At 44.7% G+C, this 24,606-nt stretch overlaps 2 protein-coding genes across 2 annotated transcripts in view; both read left to right on the top strand.

Moving 5' to 3' along the window:
• The window catches only part of LOC124743829 (trehalase-like), a 148,580-nt gene extending 148,297 nt beyond the window's left edge, over nt 1-283 (top strand). Inside the window, exon 6 of the mRNA XM_047248891.1 lies at nt 239-283. Coding sequence (XP_047104847.1) covers nt 239-283 — 45 coding nt within the window. The remainder of the gene's footprint in view (nt 1-238) is intronic.
• The window catches only part of LOC124743685 (alpha-amylase 2-like), a 144,847-nt gene continuing 120,523 nt past the window's right edge, over nt 283-24,606 (top strand). Inside the window, exons 1-2 of the mRNA XM_047248888.1 lie at nt 283-377; nt 5,708-5,933. Of these exons, the coding sequence (XP_047104844.1) occupies nt 283-377; nt 5,708-5,933 (321 nt within the window). The remainder of the gene's footprint in view (nt 378-5,707; nt 5,934-24,606) is intronic.

The following is a 24,606-nucleotide window of genomic DNA, read 5'->3' as shown; positions in this document are numbered from 1 at the left end:
CCATACTTTTCACCACATTATTACACTCTGATCTTTCTACACTGGAGCTCGAGCTGGAACTAGCTGGCTGTGTTTGGTTTTTAAATAGCACATCAATTTTTACACTTTTTCTCACAGTTTCCTCTTTCATTATTGCCTTATCTTTCACGAGTTTCCTGTCTTTAGAACCGTTCCTCATTTTAATTAATAATGAATTATAAATCACACTCTACACATTAAACAACTGTACTCTTTTCAGTTTCCAATTAAACTTGACTGCCAGCCAAGTGGCTGCCTGCTATAATGACTGCCAATACTTCTTTTGAATTTGAAGTGGCATTGTTGAATGGCTACTGGTATGGCAGTGTTGGCAGCTTCCCTTACCACAAAACTCAACTGTGAGCAGAGACATTTGTCTTCCTAATGTACGCCACAGGAGAAGGCATGATACTGAATAAAATGGACAATGGCCACACTGTCATGACGTAACGTCATTGCTAAAACAAAACATGTCCTTTTCTTGTTACCTGACTTACCTGACCATACTGTTCATGAGGTGATTTTTGTCAGTGTTATTCATATACATTTCATTGTGATTTCGCATTGTCTTCTCAAGCGTTGTGAATCAAATGTTTTAAAAACAAACAGATTAAGACACATCCACACTGGATATGCCACTCTGTGCTGCACACAGCAGCGCAAAGTGGTGCAGAGGATTGCAGAACTACACAGAATGGAGAATAGTGCAGATACTAATCAAAGAATAGGTGACAGATCCTTTTGAATGGTCAACAGCAGTTGTGGGTGTCAAGGTGTCCCACTTCGTATTTACAAAAAATGTGAGTGTAGGCTTCAGTTTAGAACGGCACTTCCCCCTCCAGCGCTCAGTATTTCCCCTACAGCCCCCACCGCTATCGCTCTCCCCATACGTGCCCTGCCATCTGCTCATCTACTGGCCACGATATTCTGCGTGCACTATACGCAACAATGTTGCAGTATGCACGCGCGCCCGTCAATGAAAAATGGAAGCGAGAAATGCCCTCCAAACAGCTCTGCCATTCTGCCACGAACGAACTGTTTCCTTTGATCTATCGACACTGCATGGAACTTGTTCATTTCTGCGCAGAGCAGGACAGTTTGAAGACCTCACTGGCCACGCCGCACTGTGCCAAACCTAATTTTTTGGTTCTGCAAGGCTAGGTGAGGCCACTGTGGATGTGGCTTTATAAGTCGACCCTTAAAATCCGCCGTCCTAGGCAGCTGCCTATTCTGCCTCGGCTAAATAAGCTCCTGCATCGCCCAAAGCAACACGAAGCAGCTAAAACGATCCGATCATGCCTGACCACCAACAAACGTGACGTCGACCCCACCCTCTGAGGTAATGACCTGCAGGCAATTAAAACAAACACTCTTGCAGTCGGCAACTGAGTCCTGTGCACAAACACACTGTCGACTGACTGACTCACTGCCCATCGTCGCCCAGCCCAAAACACTAAAGATAGGATTGAAATTTGGAGAAGGTGTTGATATTATACTGTAGGCATCGTTTAAAAGGGGATTTTCCGAAATCCCACCCCTAAGAGGGTGATATAGGGGCTCAAAGGTATTTCAAGAGTTTGTCGCTATTAAGGCAATTTGGAGGCTGGAACTATAAGAAGAAATTTGGTATTTGGTTTCTGTGTCAGAAATAAAGAAATATGGATTTCAGCAATTTTGGAAATTTAACTGCTAAGGTGTTGAAATAAAAGGTGAAAGATTTTTGAAAACAAATCGTTATTAAGGGGCTACTACGGCTACTGCATATATGAAAATCAGTATTTGACTTCTCGGTTAGAAATTAAAAAAAAAAAGTGTGTTTCATTGTTTTTAGAAATTCAATCCCTATGGGGGGTGAAATAGGCGATGAAAAGTTTTACAGAAACGTTTAATTATTGGTCAGAAGCACTTTCTGAAAAAACCCTGCTTTTATGGCCTTAATCAGTGTGAAAATTTTATTAGGTGCTACAATTTGTGAACGAAATAAAAGAAAGCAATTTAATAGTCTCACAACAAATCGACTTTCTCGGAATTGCATAGAGGAAAACATTTTTTAATACATTAATTTTTCAATGGGCATACAAAATAGATACCACGTTTAAAGGCGATTCCATGTAAAGGAATATCCGTTTGAGGCGAGAGAATTCATTACCAGGTGTAGTACTGGCGGTAATAACTGTAGAACCACTTATCCGGTTTCTCCAATTCTTTTTTTTAACTCTCTGCAAAGATTGGCATCCATGTGAAGGGTCACTAACTTTTTTAGAGTATGTAGATTTGCACGTGAGAAATAGGAGTAATAACATATTTGGTTGGTGCATAAATTCGTAGAGTTTGTCCATAAATTTAATGAAGATAACAGATACGCATAATAGAGACATTAGTCATCAATAATATATTCTGCTTAAAGATTTACAACAGTCTGCCAGCCCTGGGGTAACTTTCCGATTCCTCGATTGTAGATATCACGCGGTTTTGAAGCGAAGGACTCGTCGAACCATGTGCGGAACACATTTGCATCCAGAAAGGAAATTCCGTGAAGGTTTTCCGATAGAGATCGGAAAAGGTGGAAATCTGAGGGCTCAAGATCAGGTGAATATGGAGGTTGCGGAATTACTTCCCAACCCAAGTCCTGTATAATATGTTTTGTTAGTCTAGCAGAATGCAGGCGGCCGTTATCGTGGAGTGGCACCACTTCACACTGTTTTCCTGGTTGTTGTTCTTGGATTGCGTCTGCAAGCCGTCTCAGTTGTTGACAATAAATGTTAACAGTGATGGTTACACCTCGGGGAAGCAGTTCATAGTACAACACACTGCCGCCGTTCCACCAGATGCACATTATCTTTTGTTGATGCGTGTAGGTCTTTGTATGGGAGTTACTGATTTGTTTAGGTTCAGCCATTCATTTCTTTTCTTTACGTTAGTATAAAGACACCGTTTCTCGTCACCAGGAACGATACAGGATAGGAATGGTCTGTGTTATTCACGAGCTAAATGATGACGAGCAAGCAGAGACCCACTGATTTTGTAATTTTTGCTTAGAACATGCGGTAGCCATACACCCGATTTTTGAACGTTACACATTGCAGGCAAATGTCGCACGGTGGTGAAATGATCACAATTCATCACATCTGCCAGTACTCGAGTACGCTGACGTGGATCATTGTGGATTATTGCGCTTAAAAGATCTTAATCAAACCCCGAAGGTCTTTTTATTTATTTATTTATTCTTTGCCCATGGACTCCAGCTGAAAATCCAGGTGAGAGTATTGGGTGTGTCATACAATAGGCTATTAACATGAAGCTTGATTTCATTATATATAAATGAAACAAATAATTAAACAGAAATAGTCTATAAGCATACAAAGGTATTACATGTTTCACATTATATATACACACAAATCCAAACAACATACAGAAATGATAATTGTTAAAGGTACATTTCAGTAATGATATAACATATTTAAACACCATCTTAGTATTCGCTCAAACTGCATATACATTTCTCTGTGAGATATAGTTTCAAATGATTTTTAAAACATTTTAGGTCTGTTTCTTTTTTAATGATTTTGGGGAGTTTATTAAAAAAACCTTTTGCCTGCTTCTTCAGGGGCAGTCATAGACAGTTTTAGATTTCTGTTTATCATGTAGTAATTTTCATTTCCTCTTGTACCATGTTTGTGTACATCTTTATTTAGGAGGTGTTTATCGCTTGACCTTACCGCCATTATGCTTTGGTATATGTACAGTGAATATACTGTCATAATATTATAGTGTACAAAAGCTTGCCTACAGGTCTGTCTTGGTGGTATTTTTGCAATGCATCTCACTGCCCTTTTCTGAATTGTGAATATTCTTTTTAAGTAGCCAGCTTTTTCTTCCCCATATATGAACTGAATAAGACAAATGTGGGAAGACAAGTCGATAATACATTGATCTGAAGACTTTATCATTTACAGATTTGCATTTTCGATATTCAGGAGTGCTTCCTTCTCAAGCTCCTCCTTTGTGTCAGCTGTGCAAATGAGTGTTGTGTCATCAGCATACATTATAAGTTTCTGATTTATATAGCGAGGAAAGTCATTTACGTAGAGTATAAATAGTATTGGCCCAAGCACCGACTCTTGCGGCACACCGTGTTTAACTGTTTGCAATTCTGATCTGTAGTTTGTTCAGAACATGGAGAGTCTACTAAAGTCAAAACGATCCTCCTTAAAACGAGACTACCATTTCCTTACCGTGCTCTGTACAATACAGAGCGTTAACGTTTCTGGCTGCCTCAACTGTGTTGACCCCGCTACTGAACTCAAATAGAAGAATATGTCGGAAGTGTTCCGATTTCTCCAGTTGGCACTCCATTTTCTAGCGTCTACAACTCAACTCACTATCTCCAAATGACAAAATGACAATATGTAAATTGGGACAGCAACAGTGACCTACAAATAAAAGGTGACTGTCAATAAATAAACTCATAGCAATGGAATAGCAACATGCGTAACCGGAACGCAACGAACTTATGCAGCAAACTAATACAAATTCGATGAAAGAAAATCCGAAATTCAAGAAAATATGTGCAGACTATGCAGTCTACCAGAGACAAGCAGCGGACGCTCAGATAGTACAGTATATGTACAATATTTAAAATTACGTCGTTTGCTAACCTTCCTGGTGTTGCAACTGTAATGGTCAGCAGTGAACTTATGATCGTGTCTGTCGAAGTTTAATTAATGTTTACCCTGTCATTGTCCACGGCAGAAGCAAGGAGATAAGAGAAATGTAAAGAACTAAAAATCTTCTGACTCATATCATCGTGCCACTTGGGCTGCGTGCATTTCAACTGCAATCCTCATTCATGGAAGCGGTTCATCACTTGGGGTTGCCTTGCATTCTGGTATAGAAGAAACAAAGGTTAGCGTTTCACATTCTATCGACAACGGAGTCATTACAGACAAAGTACATGTTCGCATCGGAGCAGAAAATAGGTCACTGACTGTTTAAGCTACATCCGTTCAAAAATGGTTCAAATGGCTCTGAGCACTATGGGACTTAACATCTGAGGTCTTCAGTCCCCTAGAACTTAGACCTACTTAAACCTAACTAACCTACGGACATCACACACATCCATGCCCGAGGCAGGATTCGAACCTGTGACCGCAGCAGTCGCGCGGTTCCGGACTGAAGCGCCCAGAGCCGTTCGGCCACTGCGGCCGGCACTACACCCGTGAAATCTATCTTAAATAATGTACAGATATCGCGTGGGGATGGCTGTACAATAGTTTGAACTGCTGTCATCTGAATGAGAACCTGTTTCTCAAAAACGCGCGAAGTTACTCAGGCCTGCTACGGAAAGATTGGGGCTTGCCGGCAGGAGTCAAGTCTTGTAACTTTAGTGCCTCAAACTTATTTGCCGGCAATACTAAATTGTGGGCTCTGGCCAGTATGACATCGTGTACAGAAGGTCAAATGCTGGAGTGGAGTAGGCTTACCGGAAAATTGTGCGCAGTGCACCTGTCGGAATGTCACAAGCGACAACCCTACTGCGTGTCTCCGCCGAATTTGTTCCCCTAACTCGCTGCTGCGACTGCATTCCATTCCCATTAGCGCAGCCATCATCAGCCGCCGGCGCATTCACAACCGCTCGGACTGAGGAAGCGGAACTGGGTGCTTGTCACAGTGCGATGCTCGTGTGAAGCTGCGGCTTCCGCCGGCTGGCTCAAAACAGGCCTCCTCCCCCATACAGGGAGTTCGTGCTCGTCATGCTGGCGACCGTGGCGGCGCTGGCTGTGCTCCCGGCGCTGCTCGGGCTGCTGCCACTGCCGGCGGCAGCGACCATCGTCCATCTGCTGGAGTGGAAGTTCGCGGACATCGCCAGGGAGTGCGAGCAGTTCCTTCCGCACTGGGGCTACACTGCTGTGCAGGTGCGTCGCGCGGACAGCCGTTCGTACGCACGTTTTCCGATGCGCCAACAACTCAAAAATAGTGTCCGAGTCCAAGCTGGCACTCGCTGCTGTGGCTGACGCGAGTGACTATAAATGATTCTGACTATTCCACTGCTCCCAGCATAGCCCGTGCGGGGTCTCAGTTTAAACTGTTTTTATACTACAAATTATTACATCGAACCAATTGAATTAAGTTCACTGCAATGAAATATACACTACTGGCCATTAAAATTGCTACACCAAGAAGAAATGCACATGATAACGGGTATTCATTGGACAAATATATTATACTAGAACTGACATGTGATCACATTTTCACGCAATTTGGGTGCATAGATCGTGAGAAATAAGTACCCAGAACAACCACCTCTGACCGTAATAACGGCCTTGATACGCCTGGGCATCGAGTCAAACAGAGCTTGGATGGCGTGTACAATTACAGCTGCCCATGCAGCTTCAACGCGATACCACAGTTCATTAAGAGCAGTGACTGGCGTATTGTGACGAGCCAGTTGTTCGGCCACCATTGACCAGACGTTTTCAATTGGTGAGAGACCTGGAGAATGTTCTGGCCGGGACAACAGTCGAACATTTTCTGTACCCAGAAAGGCACGTACAGGACCTGCAACGTGCGGTCGTGCATTATTCTGCAGAAATGCAGGGTTTCGCAGGGATCGAATGAAGGGTAGAGCCACGGGTCGTAACACATCTGAAATGTAACGTCCACTGTTCAAAGTGCCATCAATGCTAACAAGAGGTGACCGAGACGTGTAACCAATGGCGCCTGCGACCGAACCGCCGAATCTTTCCATCAGTAAATGGGGTATGTTCTCAACTGACTCGGTTGTTTTAACCCCTCCACTGACGGAATGACCCGCTTCCTACTTCCGTATGTATAAAGCCAATACGGACTTGTAGCTGTCACGCCTTTGCGCTTACTGCTACGTATTTTAACCGTAAATAGCTCAGCCCTAATGGTAAGAGGTAGTAGTGAATTCACGTTATTAATCTTTGAAGACAGCACAGCTGCCACAAGCTCAGCTCACTTTTACTCCACTCCTACCCACGCCATTGCACCACATTAACTAGGTGCTACATGGACCTTGCTAAATTCACTTGCGTATACATTTTTGACCGTTACTCGCCAGTATTTACCTAATGATTAGTACACTCCTAACCGGACTATTTCCCAAAGAGCTGTGATGATTGAACGGGTTCGATCCACAGCCTACAGTGCCCTACAGTTCACACGGTAACACTGCCCACCTGACCCACTTAACTTGGTAGTGAGCTTATGTATCCAATCACCACTGCTAGCAGCAGTGGGTAATCCTATCAGCACGACGAGAGCAGCAGACTTACCGTCGAATCCTCCTGAAAATACTTATAACTACGGTCGCCAGCTCTGAAGGAGCAAAAGAATAAATCAGTTTTTTGGCTCGTTTCAAAGTGAAACGGCTTGAGTTGAATTGAAACTTAATTCTGAATATTACTATTTCTGATCATTCTAGGTGATTCTACAAAGCAAATACTCTCTCAATTTCTGTGAGTTGGCTTGGTAATTACCACCAAGACAACTTATGCAACTTAGGTTAACAAAATTCTATCCTTCAACTTATTTAATGATTTTGGATATTACTCTTTGGACAATTGATATAGAATTAGTTAAGTGACTTTACTTGAAAGGTTACTCAGAAAAATTTAAGTAACTATAAATAGGCGACTCATTCTGGTGTGACCATTGCTCTTTTCAACATTCTTATACGCTAAAGTATTCTACACCCAAAAGAATTGTAAATGAAAGAGGCGGTGGTGGCCTCAGTCTGATTTCACTACACTATGTTTCAGGTTACTACACTTTACAATGAACAACATGCATCGTAATTTTACTCATTACTATATTCTGTCTTCTGCACTTGCACAAAAGAAAACTGGTATTCTCCTTTTGCATGTATACAAAGTTCGACTTAACAATTGCAAGCAGTCTTGCCTTGGGTAGACGTGTCGGTGCTGGTGGTGAGATGCATGTGGCTAACGCAGCTCTTCACTCCTCATGCCCTCAATGGCGGCTGGAACTACGAGCTGTAGCACTCGTATAAGCTACTGCACGTCCGCCATAAAATCTGGGCGCAGGAACTCTTACAATCAGCCCCAGTGGCATAGAAACGGCTTCGACAACCATTCGTCGCGTTCTACTCCACAAACGGCGACGATATTCTCCTCTTCGCTGTTGCACAATCACTTTTGCGAGAGCACAGTTACGCACGTCCGGTCACGTCAACACTCCCCAGGCCATTCCATTGTTCAGTCCCTGTGTCTCCAGCTACCTCTAGCTATGCTCGTATCACCAAGAGTGGGGGCGTTCCCCTACCACCTTTTCACCGAAATCATTTAGTATTTAAGAATATTTATATTTATTACCCTGGAGTTCATACCAGTCATAATAATTTACTACTAGCGCTTTAGAACATTAAATCATACAGTAATAGCTTATAATTACCAAGAAAAAGAATACATTTGACTCCGAGAGCTTAGTGCATTGTCTGACAGGCAGCGCTAATTCCCAGTTTCGCTACTAGATGGCATCAGGGTGCACTCCCTGGCAGTCTCACACCAGCGCGCCCGTTTCCGACGCGCGGGCTCCAAATTACTGTCAGCCCACCATCATTTCAGTTCCGTTACACGCCCCATACCATCACGCCGGGTGATACACCGGTATGGCGATGACGAATACATGCATCCAATGTGCGTTCACCGCGATGTCGCCAAACACGGATGCGACCATAGTGATGCTGTACACAGAACCTGGATTCATCCGAAAAAATGACGTTTTACCTTACGCGCACCCAGGTCCGTCGTTGAGTACAACATTGCATGCGATCCTGTCTGTCGTGCAGCGTCGAGGGTAACCGCAGCCATGGTCTCCGAGCTGATAGTCCATGCTGCTGCAAACATCGTCGAACTGTTCGTACAGATGTGTTGCAAACGTCCCCATCTGCTGACTCAGGGATCGGGACGTGGCTGCACGACCCCTTACAGCCATGCGGATAAGATGCCTGACATCTCGAGTGCTAGTGATACGAGGCCGTTGGGATCCAGCACGGCGTTCCGTATTACCCTCCTGAACCCACCAATTCCATATTCTGCTAACAGTCATTGGATCTCGACCAACGCGAGCAGCAATGTCGCTATACGATAAACCGCAATCGGAATAGGCTACAATCCGACCTTTATCGAAGTCGGAAACCTGATGGTACGCATTTCTCCTCCTTACACAAGGCATCACAATAACGTTTCACCATCAACGCCGGTCAATTGTTGTTTGTGTATGAGAAATCGGTTGGAAAGTTTCCTCATATCAGCACGTTGTAGGTGTCGCCACCGGCGCCAACGTTGTGTGAATGCTCTGAAAAGCTAATCATTTGCATATCACAGCATCTTCTGCCTGTCGGTTAAATTTCGCGTTTGTAGCACGTCCTCTTCGAGCTGTAGCAATTTTAATGGCCAATAGTGTATGTACTCAATTGGGATGAAATCAATGAAGAGACAAAGACATGAACGGAAGCGAAAACCGCTCAGAAATGCTGAACCTGGCATGCGGTGGATGAATGAATTTCTGCAACCGAGCCCACATTTTCTGCTTATCGCGAACAGTCACCTCAACCATGAGGGAACACGACTTCTGAGGATGCCTTCGAACCTGACTCTACATCCACATTCTGCAAGAATGTTCATGGCGGACGGCATTTTGAATATAACCTCAGTCCACCTCCTTTTTATGTTCCAGTAGCGAATGTTACGGGGCAAGATTGATTGTTGGTAAGATTCTTCGTGTGCTCGGAACACTAATTTACCTTCATTCTCATTACGCGGGATATACAGTGGAAGTAATACAGGGTGACTCAAAAGTCCGTTAACAAAAAAATGTTCAAATGTGTGTGAAATCTTGTGGGACTTGACTGCTAAGGTCATCAGTCCCTAAGCTTACACACTACTTAACTTAAATTATCCTAAGGAAACACACACACACCCATGCCCGAGGGAGGAGTCGAACCTCCGCCGGGATCAGCCGCACAGCCCATGACTGCAGCGCCTCAGACCGCTCGACTAATCCCGCGCGGCTGTAGTCCAACACCCGGCCACTATCACACCCGGTTTTCGCACAAATCTGGATTTGCACAATTCCACCAACTGGACAAATGGAGTTCCACAATGAAGCCCCTTTCAAACTCTGGTAACGCTATCTGACATAAGTACGTAGCATCTTCATATCATTCACAGTGATCACTCAGCATCTGACGTTGTTCATGGCCCTTATATTCCCCCAACAGCGCTAGTACCAGCACTAAACACGAACAGTAATAATGCACTTCAGTGGTCGTTTTACCAGCCAGAGAGGATTTTCACCCTAACCGTTTACATTCCCGCCGACGATGTGTACGTGTATGAAGCTACATTGATATCCGACCATGTGTTCTGGGTGCTTCGCTTTCTTTGTTAAGCAACATAGAATGCTCTGCAAAACATAAGGACGAGGTAGATAAAGTAATATAACTTATTAACAACTCGGTAGAAATGAATGAAACTGAGACAGAAAGTTGCCAGATGTCTCCCAGTCGTTCACAGAACGTTGGACGTTATTTGGCGTGAGGTCAGCGCGACTATAGCCCCAAAACCTCGAGTCTTGAAGGAAAGGGAAAAGACAGTGGATGTCAGATGGTTCAAATGGCTCTAATCGCTATGGGACTTAACATCTGAGATAATCAGTCCCCTAGTCTTAGAACTACTTTAACCTAACCAACCTAAGGACATCACACACAACCATGCCCGAGGCAGGATTCGAACCTGCTCCCGTAGCAGGCGCGCGGTTGCGGACTGAAGCGCCTAGAACTTCTCAGTCACAACGGCCGGCAGTGGGTGTCAATCATCGAGCGGTTGTGGCGCAGTTCTACATTTCATCGCCTGGAGATAACATCTGGATGACTTCACATGGGGAAGCATCATCGGGAAACTGTATGAAAGACGAAGTTAACGATTGTAGCCCTGGAGTTTGGGATTGCTCACAGCATTGTTGCATTTGCATGGGGTGGGAGAGGGGGGAGGGAGGGTGGGCGTTCCACTGGCACTGATACCCGAAGGACAGGAGGTAGTCGACCACAGTCAACTACAGCAGCAGATGAGGGATACGTTGTATAATAGGCAAGAAGTGACCCACGTCAAACAACGGGTCCAGTTGCAACCGCGTTTAACGGGACCGCAAGGCAACCAACCTCACGCTCCACATTGGCACAGCGACTGCATGGAGGTGTTTCTTTGCCCAAAGACCAATGCACTTTGTTCCCCTGACATACGCACATCGGCGGCAACGTTCGCGATGGTGCCAAGAGCACAGGTAGTGGACCAACGAGAATTGAGTTCACGTGCTGTTCTCCGGTGAGTGCACTTTCAGTCTGAGTAGCGATTCTGGACGTAGCCACATATGGCGAGAGATGGAAACAAGTTATGCACGGAGTAACATTGTGGAACGTGACCGGTTTGGTGGTCTAGGTGTTACATAGTACGGAGGCATGATGCTGCATGGGAGTACTGACCTCAAAATATTTGAACATGGTACACTCACCAGTCAAATTAACTGACACTGCACTCCCTCCCCATGTGCGTGTTTCAGTAGTGCATTGGGCCATTTAGTTTTCATGGATAACAATACGTGACAGCATCGAACTGTGCAAGTGTAGGACGCCTTGCAACGAGAGGATATTCGGCGAATGGACTGGCCTGCGCGTTCCCCAGACTTGAATTCCATCGAGATGGTGAGGAACGCTTTGGGGAGATGCAGAATTTTGGAACACGTATTATGTTCGAGTATAATGACTTTTCTGGAGACTAGAAATCTACTCTGCAGGAATCAGCATGGGTTTCGAAAAAGACGATCGTGTGAAACCTAGCTCGCGCTATTCGTCCACGATACTCAGAGGGCCATAGACACGGGTTCCCAGGTAGATGCTGTGTTTCTTGACTTCCGCAAGGCGTTCGATACAGTTCCCCACAATCGCTTAATGAACAAAGTAAAAGCATATGGACTATCAGACCAATTGTGTGACTGGATTGAAGAGTTCCTAGATAACAGAACGCAGCATGTCATTCTCAATGGAGAGAAGTCTTCCGAAGTAAGAGTGATTTCAGGTGTGGCGCAGGGGAGGGTCGTAGGACCGTTGCTATTCACAATGTACGTAAATGACCTTGTGGATGACATCGGTAGTTCACTGAGGCTTTTTGCGGATGATGCTGTGGTATATCGAGAGGTTGTAACAATGGAAAATTGAACTGAAATGCAGGAGGATCTGCAACGAATTGACGCATGGTGCATGGAATGGCAATTGAATATCAATGTGGACAAGTCTAATGTACTAATACATAGAAAGAAAGATCCTTTTTCATTTAGCTACAATATAGCAGGTCAGCAAGTGGATGCAGTTAATTCCATAAATTATCTGGGAGTAGGCATTAGGAGTGATTTAAAATGGAATGACCATATAAAATTTATCGTCGGTAAAGCAGATGCCAGACTGAGTTTCATTGGAAGAATCCTAAGGAAATGCAGTCCGAAAACAAAGGAAGTAGGTTACAGTACACTTGTTCGCCCACTGCTTGAATACTGCTCACCGGTGTGGGATCTGTACCAGATAGGGTTGATAGAAGAGATAAAGAAGATCCAACGGAGAGCAGCGTGCTTCGTTACAGGATCATTTAGTAATCGCGAAAGCGATGCGGAGATGACAGATAAACTCCAGTCAAAGACTCTGCAGGAGAGACGCTCAGTAGCTCGGTACGGGCTTTTGTTGAAGTTTCGAGAACAAACCTTCACCGAAGAGTCAAGTTGTATGTTGCTCCCTCCTACGTATATCTCGCGAAGAGACCATGAGGATAAACTCAGAGAGATTAGCGCCCACACAGAGGCATACCGACAATCTTTCTTTCCACGAACAATACGAGACTGGAATAGAAGGGAGAACCGATAGAGGTACTCAATGTACCCTCCGCCACACACCTTCAGGTGGCTTGAGGAGTATGGATGTAGATGTAGATGTAATGCAGTACCTCCATCCAGCAATTGCCAACCGCGCTGGTGGTAATAAATCCTTACCAACCTTGTGGCGTGTAGGGAGCACGTTGCAGAACATGCATTGCCCTTCATGGTGATCACACAGTGTTAGGAACTGTGTCCCGCCTACTGTAATGTGCGGAGGACAATAATAGAGGGTGATTGTAATTAAAGTTAAACTTTCAAACCCCTGTAGAAATAACACCACTGGTCAGAATGACGTCAAATTGCAACGGAATGTTATCAGAGGAGGGGGAAAACGTACGGCAGAAGAAAAATAAATAGTTACAAAATGTAGCAATAGACGGCGCTGTAAGCATCATAATTTAATAGTGGTCGACTGCCAATGGCAAATGAATCATACAACAGTGCCTAAGGTGTACGTTTGACGTTAAACAAACTGTGCTGCTCAGTGTGCATAGGTGTACAGGTGCGATACTGTTAGTTACGTAAGTCCATCTACCACGGCAAGGTCATATCACATTGGATGAGAAAAATCGGTTTTTAATTGTCCTGAGGCCAAAAACCGCATAAAAAGCATGAATCAAAATCAAATCGGATTATTAATTTCAGTGTGACTGGTGCAAAACATGTTCAATATGCTGTCCACCGTTTTCTGCAACAAGTTGATATCGAGAAACAGCATGTTCCATAAGTGATCGAAGTGTTTCCAGGGTCACGTTCAGAATGCGTTGCGCAATATGTGCCTTCAGTGCAGCCAAGTTTGCAATCGGAACACTGAACACAACATCCTTCAGATAGCCCCACAGCCAGAAGTCATACGGATTAAACGAGCGAGGTGGTGCAGTGGTTAGCACACTGGACTTGCATTCGGGAGGACGACGGTTCAATCCCCCGTTCGGCCATCCTGATCCACTTTTTCCGTGAGTTCCCTAAATCGCTTCAGGCAAATGTTGGGATGGTACCTTTGAAAGGGCACGGCCGACTTCCTTCCCCATCCTCCCGTAATCCAGTGAGACAGATGACCGCGTTGTTTGGTCTCTTCCCCAAACAACCCAACCCACACGGGTTAAGATCAGGTGATCGGGACGGCCAGGCTGTAGAGAAATGGCGGCTGATAATTCTAGCATTATCGAAATGGCGCTTCAGTAGCTGCTTAACGGGATTTGCAATGAGTGGAGGTGCGCCATTTTGCATAAAAATGATCCCATCCACACATCCACGCTGTTGGAGAGCTGAAATGACGTGGTTGCGCAAAAGACACTCATAGCGCTTACCAGTGACGGTACAGGTAACAGGAACGGAAGCACCTGTCTCTTAAAAAAATGGTAATATGATAAATGATGCCATAAACCTGCACCACGTAGTGACCTTTTCAGGATGAAGGGGCACTGGTTGATTTGTGTGGATTTTCCATTGCCCATATACGACAATTATGTGTAATGACATATCCTGTCAGATGCAAGCAGGCTTCATCTGTCCACAAAATCTTCCACGGCCAATCATTGTCCACTTCCACGCGAGCAAGAAATTCTAAAGCAAATGTGTCTGTTGCTGGCAGGTCAACAGGAAGCAACTCGTGCACGTGAGTAACTTTGAAGGGATAGCAAAGAGGGATGTTTTGTAGGATTTTACGGAACTTGCTCATGGGTGTGTCCAATGTTCGGGCAGTTCTCCATGCACTACAGGTTTGCACACCACCACTCGTCTCCTCCTGCATCGCTGTGACCACTGCTTCCGCTGACATCGAATCAATTAGTTTCCTCTCTCTACCAGGTTGCACACCAAAAGAACCTATCTTTTCGAATTTACGAATAATTTTCTCCAGACCCACAGCAGCTGTCGAACTAACGTTTTTTTTTCAAACCCCTCAGTGCCCGAAACTTCTGTAGAGCAACGTCTGCACAGTAATCATTCTTGTAATACAGTTTTACAAGCAGAGCGCGATCCTGCATTGAGACAGTCATGGCGAACGTCGCAGACGTGAAAGGAGGAAAAGCCGTGTACCCGGCGTGTTTATACCAACTTCAATGGGTCGAGTGTCCTTCCCCGGTTGCTGAGTGGTAGCCGGCACGGTAGCTCAGCGTGTTCGGTCAGAGGGTTACGCGCCCTCTGTAATAAAAAAAAAAGCTGAGTTAATCGATCATCAACGAACTTAAACAGATGTCTTACGACGTCCACCTCTAGCAGACGCAATGAACAAAAGCGAACAAAATGAGATTAAAAAAAAAAAAAAGAAGTGCTCAGCGCGACAGGATGTCAATCTTAAGGGCCCAGGTTCGATTCCCAGCTGGGTCGGATATTTTCTCCGCTCAGGGACTGGGTGTTGTGTTGTCCTAATCATCATCATTTCATCCCCATAGACGCGGAAGTCGCCGAAGTGGCGTCAAATCGAAAGACTTGCACCCGGCGAACGGCCTACCCGACAGGAGGTCCTAGTCACACGACATTTCTATTTCCAATGGGTCGGGCGCATGACAGGTATTTTCAGTTACGTAATCTGACACATGCATTGATCAATTTTCACACTATTTTTTTATTCTGCCATACGTTTTTCCCCTTCTCCGGTAATATTCCGTTGCAATTTGACGTCATTCTGACCAGTGGTGTTATTTCTACAGCGTTTTGAAAGTTTAACTTAAATTATAATCACCCTGTAAATCGCGGTAACTGCACGATTTTCAGGAAGGTCATAATACCCGAACATAAATCGTGTTTTAAAATTCTACAAGAGACTGGCGACAGCAATATACACGGGTGAGCAAAGCATGATAGCCACCTGATTAGCAAAGTGTTGGTCCACTTTTGGAGCGCATGGATTCATAAGTCGTTGTTAGGTTTTCAGAGGTACGTGGTACCATTTAATACACACAGGTCGATCACCTATCGTAAAATACGGACCACTGGTTTGAGGACGCGAGCTAGAGCTCGATAGTATTCCAGATTTGTTTAATCGGGTTTAGATTCGTGGAATTTGGTGGCCAAGACATCAAGGTGAGTTCACTATCATGCTCTTCGAGCCATCCTCGCCTTCTGAAGTGGACAGCTATATTGCTGAAATGTATGCAGTCTGGGAAGAGAAGACGTCGAGCATAAAATGTATGCAGGTGGTTCGCAATAATGTTGGCGTAGTTCACATATTATGTCATGATGCCTACGATTACTATTAGAGATTCTATGGAGACACAAGAGAATGTCCCCTGCAGCATAACATTCGCTTCGTATGCCTGGTGCTTCTTTCGAGGAGCCGTTCGCCTGAATGACAGTGTTTCCTGACACAAACACCTTCCTTGTGTAGCAAGAAATGCGATTCAGCCGACCAAGCGACGCGTTTACATTAATCCAATGTCCAGTCTCGATGATCCCGCACCCACTACAATCGTAATTGACGATGTCGCTGGAACAATAGGGAAACACATTGGGGTCGGGCTCCGTAGCACTGGATGTTTAACAGTTGGTGCTGAACAGTATCCTCCGAAACGCTGGTGACTGCACCTGCACTGTATTCTGTCGTCAGATCTGCCGCACATTTCCTTACAAAGCGGACAAGCTTCCGATCTCCACGTTCTTTGACGAGGTATGGACATCTAACATCGCCTGCTCTTGGTTTCGCAGTTGTTCATTTTCCATCGATGCCGACGACGTTAGCACGCGGACAGCGGATCCGCTTCACCGTTTCCTAGGTGCTCGTTCTCAGGCGACAGTCTTACTTTTGCCAATTTCTCCTACGTCAATAGATTTCTACATTTTCGGCCCGTATCGTCTCTAAAATAATTCCCTATCCGTCTCTGCTCCACTTGTATACTTCCCTTGCCGCGCCACGTGCACTTTACGTCAACAGGAGGCATCCAGTTTCGCCGTGGACCTTGGTCATAGCGTTTTGGCTCATCAGTGTAGAACTATAGTTGTATGCGTCTATTCAACGATCCTTGTTTTATTGTCCCTGGCGTTTTTTCCTCTACTTACGTACACTACAACCAGAAGCCGTCCACCGGGGGAAACTTATTTCGCGAAATATGAAGCATAGAGTTTGGAAGAAAGTTATTCTTTGACACTGAAAGCTAGAGTCGGCCCTGGAAGTGAGCCATGCTCATGTTGCTTACATGTTTAAGGCCACTGCTCACGGTAAGCGGGGGAGACGGTTTCGAATCCCTCTGTAGTTCAGGTTTTCATTTATTACGGTGTATTCATTTGTAATTATCTGACATAATCGCCATGGAGAAAGCGATCTGTAACTTGAATACTCTAAATTTTTTATTCCTTATTTGCCCACATCACAATGTAGAAAACAGTGATTATTAGTTTCAACAGCTTAAACTATCATCTTCAGATCAGCACATAAGCATGCATAAAGCGAATAGTCAAGACACTTCACTTAATACCCTCAAGGGCTACAGTCTGGAGTCGAGAGACCGCTACGGTCGCAGATTCGAATCCTGTCTCAGGCATGGATGTGTGTGATGTCCTTAGGTTAGTTAGGTTTAAGTAGTTCTAAGTTCTAGGCGACTGATGTCCTCAGAAGTTAAGTCGCATAGTGCTCAGAGCCATTTGAACCATTTTTATCGTTATAGCAATGCGAATAACATAAGGTAAGTCATCATGTCTGTCACAGTGTAGTCAAAGCAGCAAACAGATTTAGACGACAGAGCTTGTAATTACAGAAATTATTAAAGCATTCGCTGTAAATTCTGACTATGTGCTATTAACTAACATTTTATGGGTTCCGGAGCAAAGTGACGTCACATAAAACACTGCTTGACAAAAAGCGTGTGAAGTATCCGGAAGGGCAGGAAGCAAAAAATGAAACTTCGTGGGTTGAGAGGGTATGTGATATTTTTTCGATGATTACAAAATCGAGTCCAATTTACGAAGGACTTGGAAGTATGAGCCCACTTATGAATATGACGTTACATTCCCTTTGACTAGGATGTATGCAGTGATTCGGGTGGGAAGGATGCCATTGCATCCTCTCTTGAAGCAAGCTGGCCCACAGCAGTTGCAACTGGTCCTTGGTATGCTGGCTACTGGCACTGAGCTGGAGTTGACGTCCGAGCTGGTCCCATAAGTGTTCTGTCGGGGACGGATATGAGGATCTTACTACCTTCAGGACTATTTAATCATCACGCAGGCAGTCCATAGAGGTATGTGCCACGTGTGGACGTGCATTTTCCTTTTAAAAAATGACACCACGATATTATCGCATGAGTGCTAACACGTGATGATGCAGGATGTCACCGACGTACCGTTGCACCGTCAGAGTTTCCTCACTCACTACCAGCGGTGAGCTGATGTCGAACCCGGTCGCTGCCCACACGATGACGCCACGAGTAACACCGCTGTGCCGATCCAAAACATCGGAAGAATGAGACCCATTGTAATTTTGAGACTTTTCTGAGACGAATAAAGCACTTGGAGAAGTCTCAATAGCTGTCCAGAGTAGTCTACTCACGAAGAAAGAGAATCGAGTTAAATTAAAATCACATTTCCAATCACAGGCTCATATAACCTCGGGTGATAGTTACGGGTTTATAAATCAATTAATTAAACACCCAATGTAATTAATCAGTCAATTTACGCATTAAAATCAATTTTCCATTGCCAACTGAAAATTCCCTTGGTTCGCCTGAGCAGGGGGCTATCGAATGGTGGGGCAAAGTAATTTTCGTGATCGTCAATCATTAATTCAGAAAATATACAAGACAGGGAAAAATATATAGACAGTTCCAGAACCGTTTCACCCATGTGTGTGTGAAATCTTACGGGACTTAACTGATAAGGTCATCAGTCCCTAAGCTTACACACTACTTAACCTAAATTATCCTAAGGATAAATACACACACCCCTGCCCGAGGGAGGACTCGAACCTCCGCCGGGACCAGCCGCACAGTCCATGGCTGCAGCGCCCCACACCCCTCGGCGAATCCTGCGCGACTTACACCCATCTCTACATCTGCATAGATACTCCGTAAGCCCCCTTACGGTGCGTGGCGGAGGGTACCCTGTGCCACTACTAGTCATTTCTTTTCCTGTTCGACTCGCAAATAGAGCCAGGGAAAAACGACTGTCTAATTTCCTCCGTATGTGCCCTAATTTCTTGTATCTTATCTTTGGGGTCCTTACGCACAATGTGTGTTGGCGTCAGTAGAATATTTTGGCAATCAGCTTAAAATGACGGTTCTCTAAATTTCTTCAATAGTGTTTCTCGAAAAGAACGTCGCCTTCCCTCCAGGGATTTCCTCTTGAGTTCCCGAAGCATCTCCGTAACAGTTACGTGTTGTTCGAACCTACCGGTAAGAAATCTAGCAGCCCGCCTCTCAATTGCTTCGACGTCGTCCTTCAATCCGACCTGGTAAGGATCCCAAACACTCGAGCAGTACTCAAGAAAAGGTCACACCAGCGTCCATTACATGTCCTCCTTTACAGTCGAACCACCCTTTCTAAAATTCTCCCAATAAACCGAAGTCGGCCGTTCACCTTCCCTACTACGGTCCTCACATGCTCGTTCCATCTCGTATTGCTTTGCAACGTTATATCCAGCTATTTAAACGATTTGACTGTGTCAAGCAGGGCACTAGTAATACTGTATCAGAACATTACATATTTGGTCTTCCTACTCATACGCATTAACTTACATTTTTCCACCATCCATCACACCAACTATAAATTTTGTCCAAGTGGTGTTGTATCGTCGTATTGTCATTCAACTTCGACGCCTTACCGTACACCACAGTATCACCAGCAAACCACCGCAGATTGCTGGCCACCCCCTTCCGCCAAATCATTTATGTATGTACAGGACAACTGCGGTCCTATCACACTTCTCTTGGGCACTCCTGACGATATCTTTGTCTCTGTTCAACACTCGCCGTCGAGGACAACATACTGGATTCTGTTAGTTAAGAATATTTCGAGCCACATATCTGCGAACTTATTCCATACGCTCGTAACTTCGTTAACAGCCTGCAGTAGGGCACCGTGTCAAATGCTTTAAGGAAATCTAGAAATATGTCTGTTGGCTATCATCCACAGTTCGCAGTATGTCACGTGACAAAAGGGCAAGCTGAGTTTCGCACGAGCGATGCTTTCCAACCATTCTGATTCGTGCACATGAGCTTCTCAGTCTCAAGGAAGTTTAGTATATTCGAACTGAGAATATATTCAAGGATTCTGCAGCGAACAGAAGTTAAGGATATTGGTCTGTAATTTGTGGGTTAATTCATCTACCCTTCTATTAGAACGGAGTCACCTGCGTTTTCTCTCTCTCTCTTTTTGTTTTCAGTCGCTTTGGGCTTTGAGCTGGGCGAAAGATTCATGACAAATACAAGACAGGTAAGGTACCCATGCCGTAGCCACGTTGACTCGTAAGGAGACTAGGCTGAAATGGGCGTAATTAATGATAGATCTGTACATGGTGTCTCATACCTGTAGGATACAAATAAGATGGTAAGGAATCCTAAACTGCATACAGATAAGGAAGTAATTGTTTAATATTCAGTTTTTTATTTTTTTAATTGGCATGCTGAATTCAGTATTGACGGGAAACTGCCGGTCGTAATTAGAACCACCTCACGGGCACGAAATCCAACGTGGAGTTTCTAGGCTATCTCTCGTATTCCTTTGAGGTCAAAACTGGCGTGCAACATCATGATGATCTGTCTCCGTTGTTTTTTAACTGCGTTTTCGAAAATACCCTCCGAACTTGACGAACAAAACTTAAAAATACGCTAACATCCCACCGAGAATGGGAACCAGTAGTCTGTTTAGCCTAGCTATAATCACTAACACCACCATTGTGTCAAATGTCATAAAACCCGCTAAGATCCAAATCAGCCTGTTGCAGGAAATCGCCAAACAAAAGGGCTTACAGAGTTATCTGTACAAAACAAAAGTAAAGACCTGTATCAGAGATGCGATACCACGGCTCCAGAAAGAATATGGAGATATTAGCAAAACAGAAAAATTTAAGTACGTTTACACAAAGAAGTACATCAAGAACGAATAGGTCTTCACGTCTACCAAATACCAAAAACTAAACAGACAATATGTTTCTCAGAACATCAGGATAAACCATTATTCTATCAAATATCAAAAGTTATCTCAATAGACAGTATCTTTCTCAGAACATCAGGATAAACAATTATACAATATTTCTGAGGCCAGTGTTCTTGTACGCTGCCGGAACCTGTTTACGAATGGCGATAAACGACCTTGGACAGCTGGAAAAGAAAGAGCGCAAAATTGTTAGAGAAATATTAGCGTACAATTAGAAGAACAGCGTTCCTAAAGAAAAAAACGAACTGTAAAGTAGCAAAAATGCACAGAAATATCCGCAAAAGAGGGACACGATTTTATGATAAGCTGAAACGGACGGGCGAAACATTCTGACTGAAAATGCATTCAAGCACCAAAGAAACTCTCCAATCATTAGAAATCAGGTTCCTAGAGCTTTTGACAGAGATCTCTTCAGCAAAAAGTTAGCGACAAAAGATAAAATCGAGGCGATCAATCTAAAACAAGATCCAGTGTCTCCAGAACAGAGCAGTACGAACAAACCTACTCCAAAAAGAAATGAATTCGGGCACAGGAGAAAGCGTATGTCACTGCCAAATGCAACGTGGCTAGATGGACCCACTCGGCACCAAGGAGTAAGTAAGTAAATGATAATCAAAGTATTGTACCTGAAACTGCCTGACAGATTAAAACTGTGTGCTAGACCGGGTTTCGAACCCGGGACCTTTGCCTTTCGTGGGCAAGTGCTCTACCAATTATTTTTTCCGTTCTGTCAACTTGTTTCTTCGTAATTTGGTCTATGCGGATGTCGTATGATATCCCTTCAATGTCACCGCTGACAACTTCAGCTTTTTATTGCCCGCGAGAGGCAAAGGTCTTGGTTTCGCGTCTCAGTTCAGCACACAGTTTTAACGTGCCAGGAACTTTCATATCAGGGCCACTCCGCTGCCTAGTGAAAATTCATTCTGGAAACGTAAAGCACTTAATGAGTGCTATAGATGTATATAGAGTACCTCAAACATTTAGTGCCAATAAGTGGTGGTATAAAATCGTATACTGTTGATTTTGAGTTGAAGAACTAATTGACGTGAACAGATATTTATTTTTTAACTGACATAGACGGTTTATACCATATAGCAACAACTGCAGCTCATAATAACTACTCGAAGTAATGTCCGCTTGTCTAAATGTTATCAATCCAGCAACGCACAAGATGTTGCTGCGCTCTATCCAATACCCAGTGCTCTCCTGCACAATATGACACACGCACAGGAATCTACCAGTCAGTTCCTCCTCTGCTTATACTGGGTCTCAATAACCAACGACTTTATGAAACCCCACAGGTAAAATCCACCGTAGGCACATCACACAGGACTGTGTATTGTCTTTCAAGGTAGCGCCTCCGACAGTGATACAGAAACATCAACAGTTCATGTGAACGTGCCTCAATCACATCCTAGTATTGTCTAAAATACACACATTAAAAAAAGTTGGGCATCACTCCGGTTTCCAGAACTCCTGAAGGTAGACGTTGACTGTGGATATTGTATCACGGACACAGTCGCTTTGACTTTTCAGAGATGTCACTAAACCCGCCCAAAGATGTAAACAATCATGCATGAGCAGCGCCTATTAGACGGATGGGGTCCGACAACCGATCAGTTCCCGTCATTCCACCAGGAAGGAGGTGTACACGGCTCGTGTTATCTGCAGCTCAACCATGCCTAGATGGCCAATACCGCGGTTCGATCGCGTCCACATTGTTACTTTGTGCCAGGAAAAGCTCTCAACAAGGTTAGTGTCTAGGTGTCTCGGGGTGAACCAAAGCGATGTTGTTCGTACATGGAGGAGATGCAGAGAGACAAGAACTGTCAATAACATGACTCCCTCAGGCCGCCCAACGGCTACCACTGCAGTGGATGACCACTGCCTACGGATTATGGCTCGGAGTAACCCTGACAGCAATGCCACCATGTTGAATAATGCATTTCATGCAGTCACAGGACGTCGTGTCACGAGTTTAACTGTGCGCAAGAAGCTGCATGATGCGCAGCTTCACTCCCGACGTCCATGGAGAGGTCCATCTTTGCAACCACGACACCATGCAGCACGGTACAGATAGGCCCAGCAACATGCAGAATGGTCCGCTCAGGATTGGCATCACTTTCTCTGCACCGATGAGTCTCGCATATACCTTCAACCAGACAAATGTCAGGGACGTGTTTGGAGGCAACCGGTCAGGCTAAACGCCTTAGACACACTGTCCAGCGAGCGCAGCAAGGTGGAGGTTCCCTGCTGTTTTGGGGTGGCATTATGTCGGGACGACGTACGCCGCTGGTGGTCATGGAAGGCGTCGTAACGCCTGTACGATACGTGAATGCCATCCTCCGAAAGATAGTGAAACCATATCGGCAGCATATTGGCGAGGCATTCGTCTTCACGGACCATAATTCGCGCCCATCGTGGACGTCTTGTGAATGACTTCCCTAAAGATAACTACATTGTCCTACTAGAGTGGCCAGCATGTTCTCCAGACATGAACCGTATCGAACATGCCTGGGACAGATTGAAAAGGGCTGTTTATGGACGACGTGACCCACCAACCACTCTGAGGGATCTACGGCGAATCGCCGAATCGTCGTTGAGGAGTGGAACAAACTGGACCAACAGTGCCTTGATGAACTTGTGGATAGCATGCGACGACGAATACAGGCATGCATCAATGCAAGAGGACGTGCTACTGCGTATTAGAGGTACCGGTGTGTAGAGAAATTTGGACCATCACCTCTGAAGATCTCGCTGTATGATGGTACAACATGCAATGTATGGCTTTTATGAGCAATAAAAAGGGCGGAAATGATGTTTATGTTCATCTCTATTCCAATTTTCTGTACAGGTTCCGGAACTCTCGGAACTGAAGTGATCCAAAACTTTTTTTGATGTTTGTATTTATTCCAAGTACTGGTCCTTTCCTCAAAATACTCAATTTAGAGCCGTTTACAGTCTGTATAATTTTGAGACTTTAGATCTGGAACGCTCTGTAGGTAACAAAATACACTACTGGCCATTAAAATTGCTACACCACGAAGATGACGTGCTACAGATGCGAAATTTAACCGACAGGAAGAAGATGCTGTGATATGCAAATGATTAGCTTTTCAGAGCATTCACACAAGCTTGGCGCCGGTGGCGACACCTACAACGTACTGACAGGAGGAAAGTTTCCAGCCGATTTCTCATACACAAACAGCAGTTGACCGGCGTTGCCTGGTGAAACGTTGTTGTGATGTCCCGTGTAAGGAGGAGAAGTGCGTACCATCACGTTTCCGACTTTGATAAAGGTCGGATTGCAGCCTATCGCGATTGCGGTTTATCGTATCGCGACATTGCTGCTCGCGTTGGTCGAGATCCAATGACTGTTAGCAGAATATGGAATCGGTGGGTTCAGGAGGGTAATACGGAACGCCGTGCTGGATCCCAACGGTCTCGTATCACTAGCAGTCGAGATGACAGGCATCTTACCCGCATGGCTGTAACGGATCGTGCAGCCACGTCTCGATCCCTGAGTCATCATATGGG

This window comes from Schistocerca piceifrons, chromosome 1 (genome assembly GCF_021461385.2).
Source record: "Schistocerca piceifrons isolate TAMUIC-IGC-003096 chromosome 1, iqSchPice1.1, whole genome shotgun sequence".
Classification (NCBI taxonomy): domain Eukaryota; kingdom Metazoa; phylum Arthropoda; class Insecta; order Orthoptera; family Acrididae; genus Schistocerca; species Schistocerca piceifrons.
The sequence above is the reverse complement of the archived record's forward strand: the minus strand, read 5'-3'. Positions and strand labels throughout refer to the sequence as shown.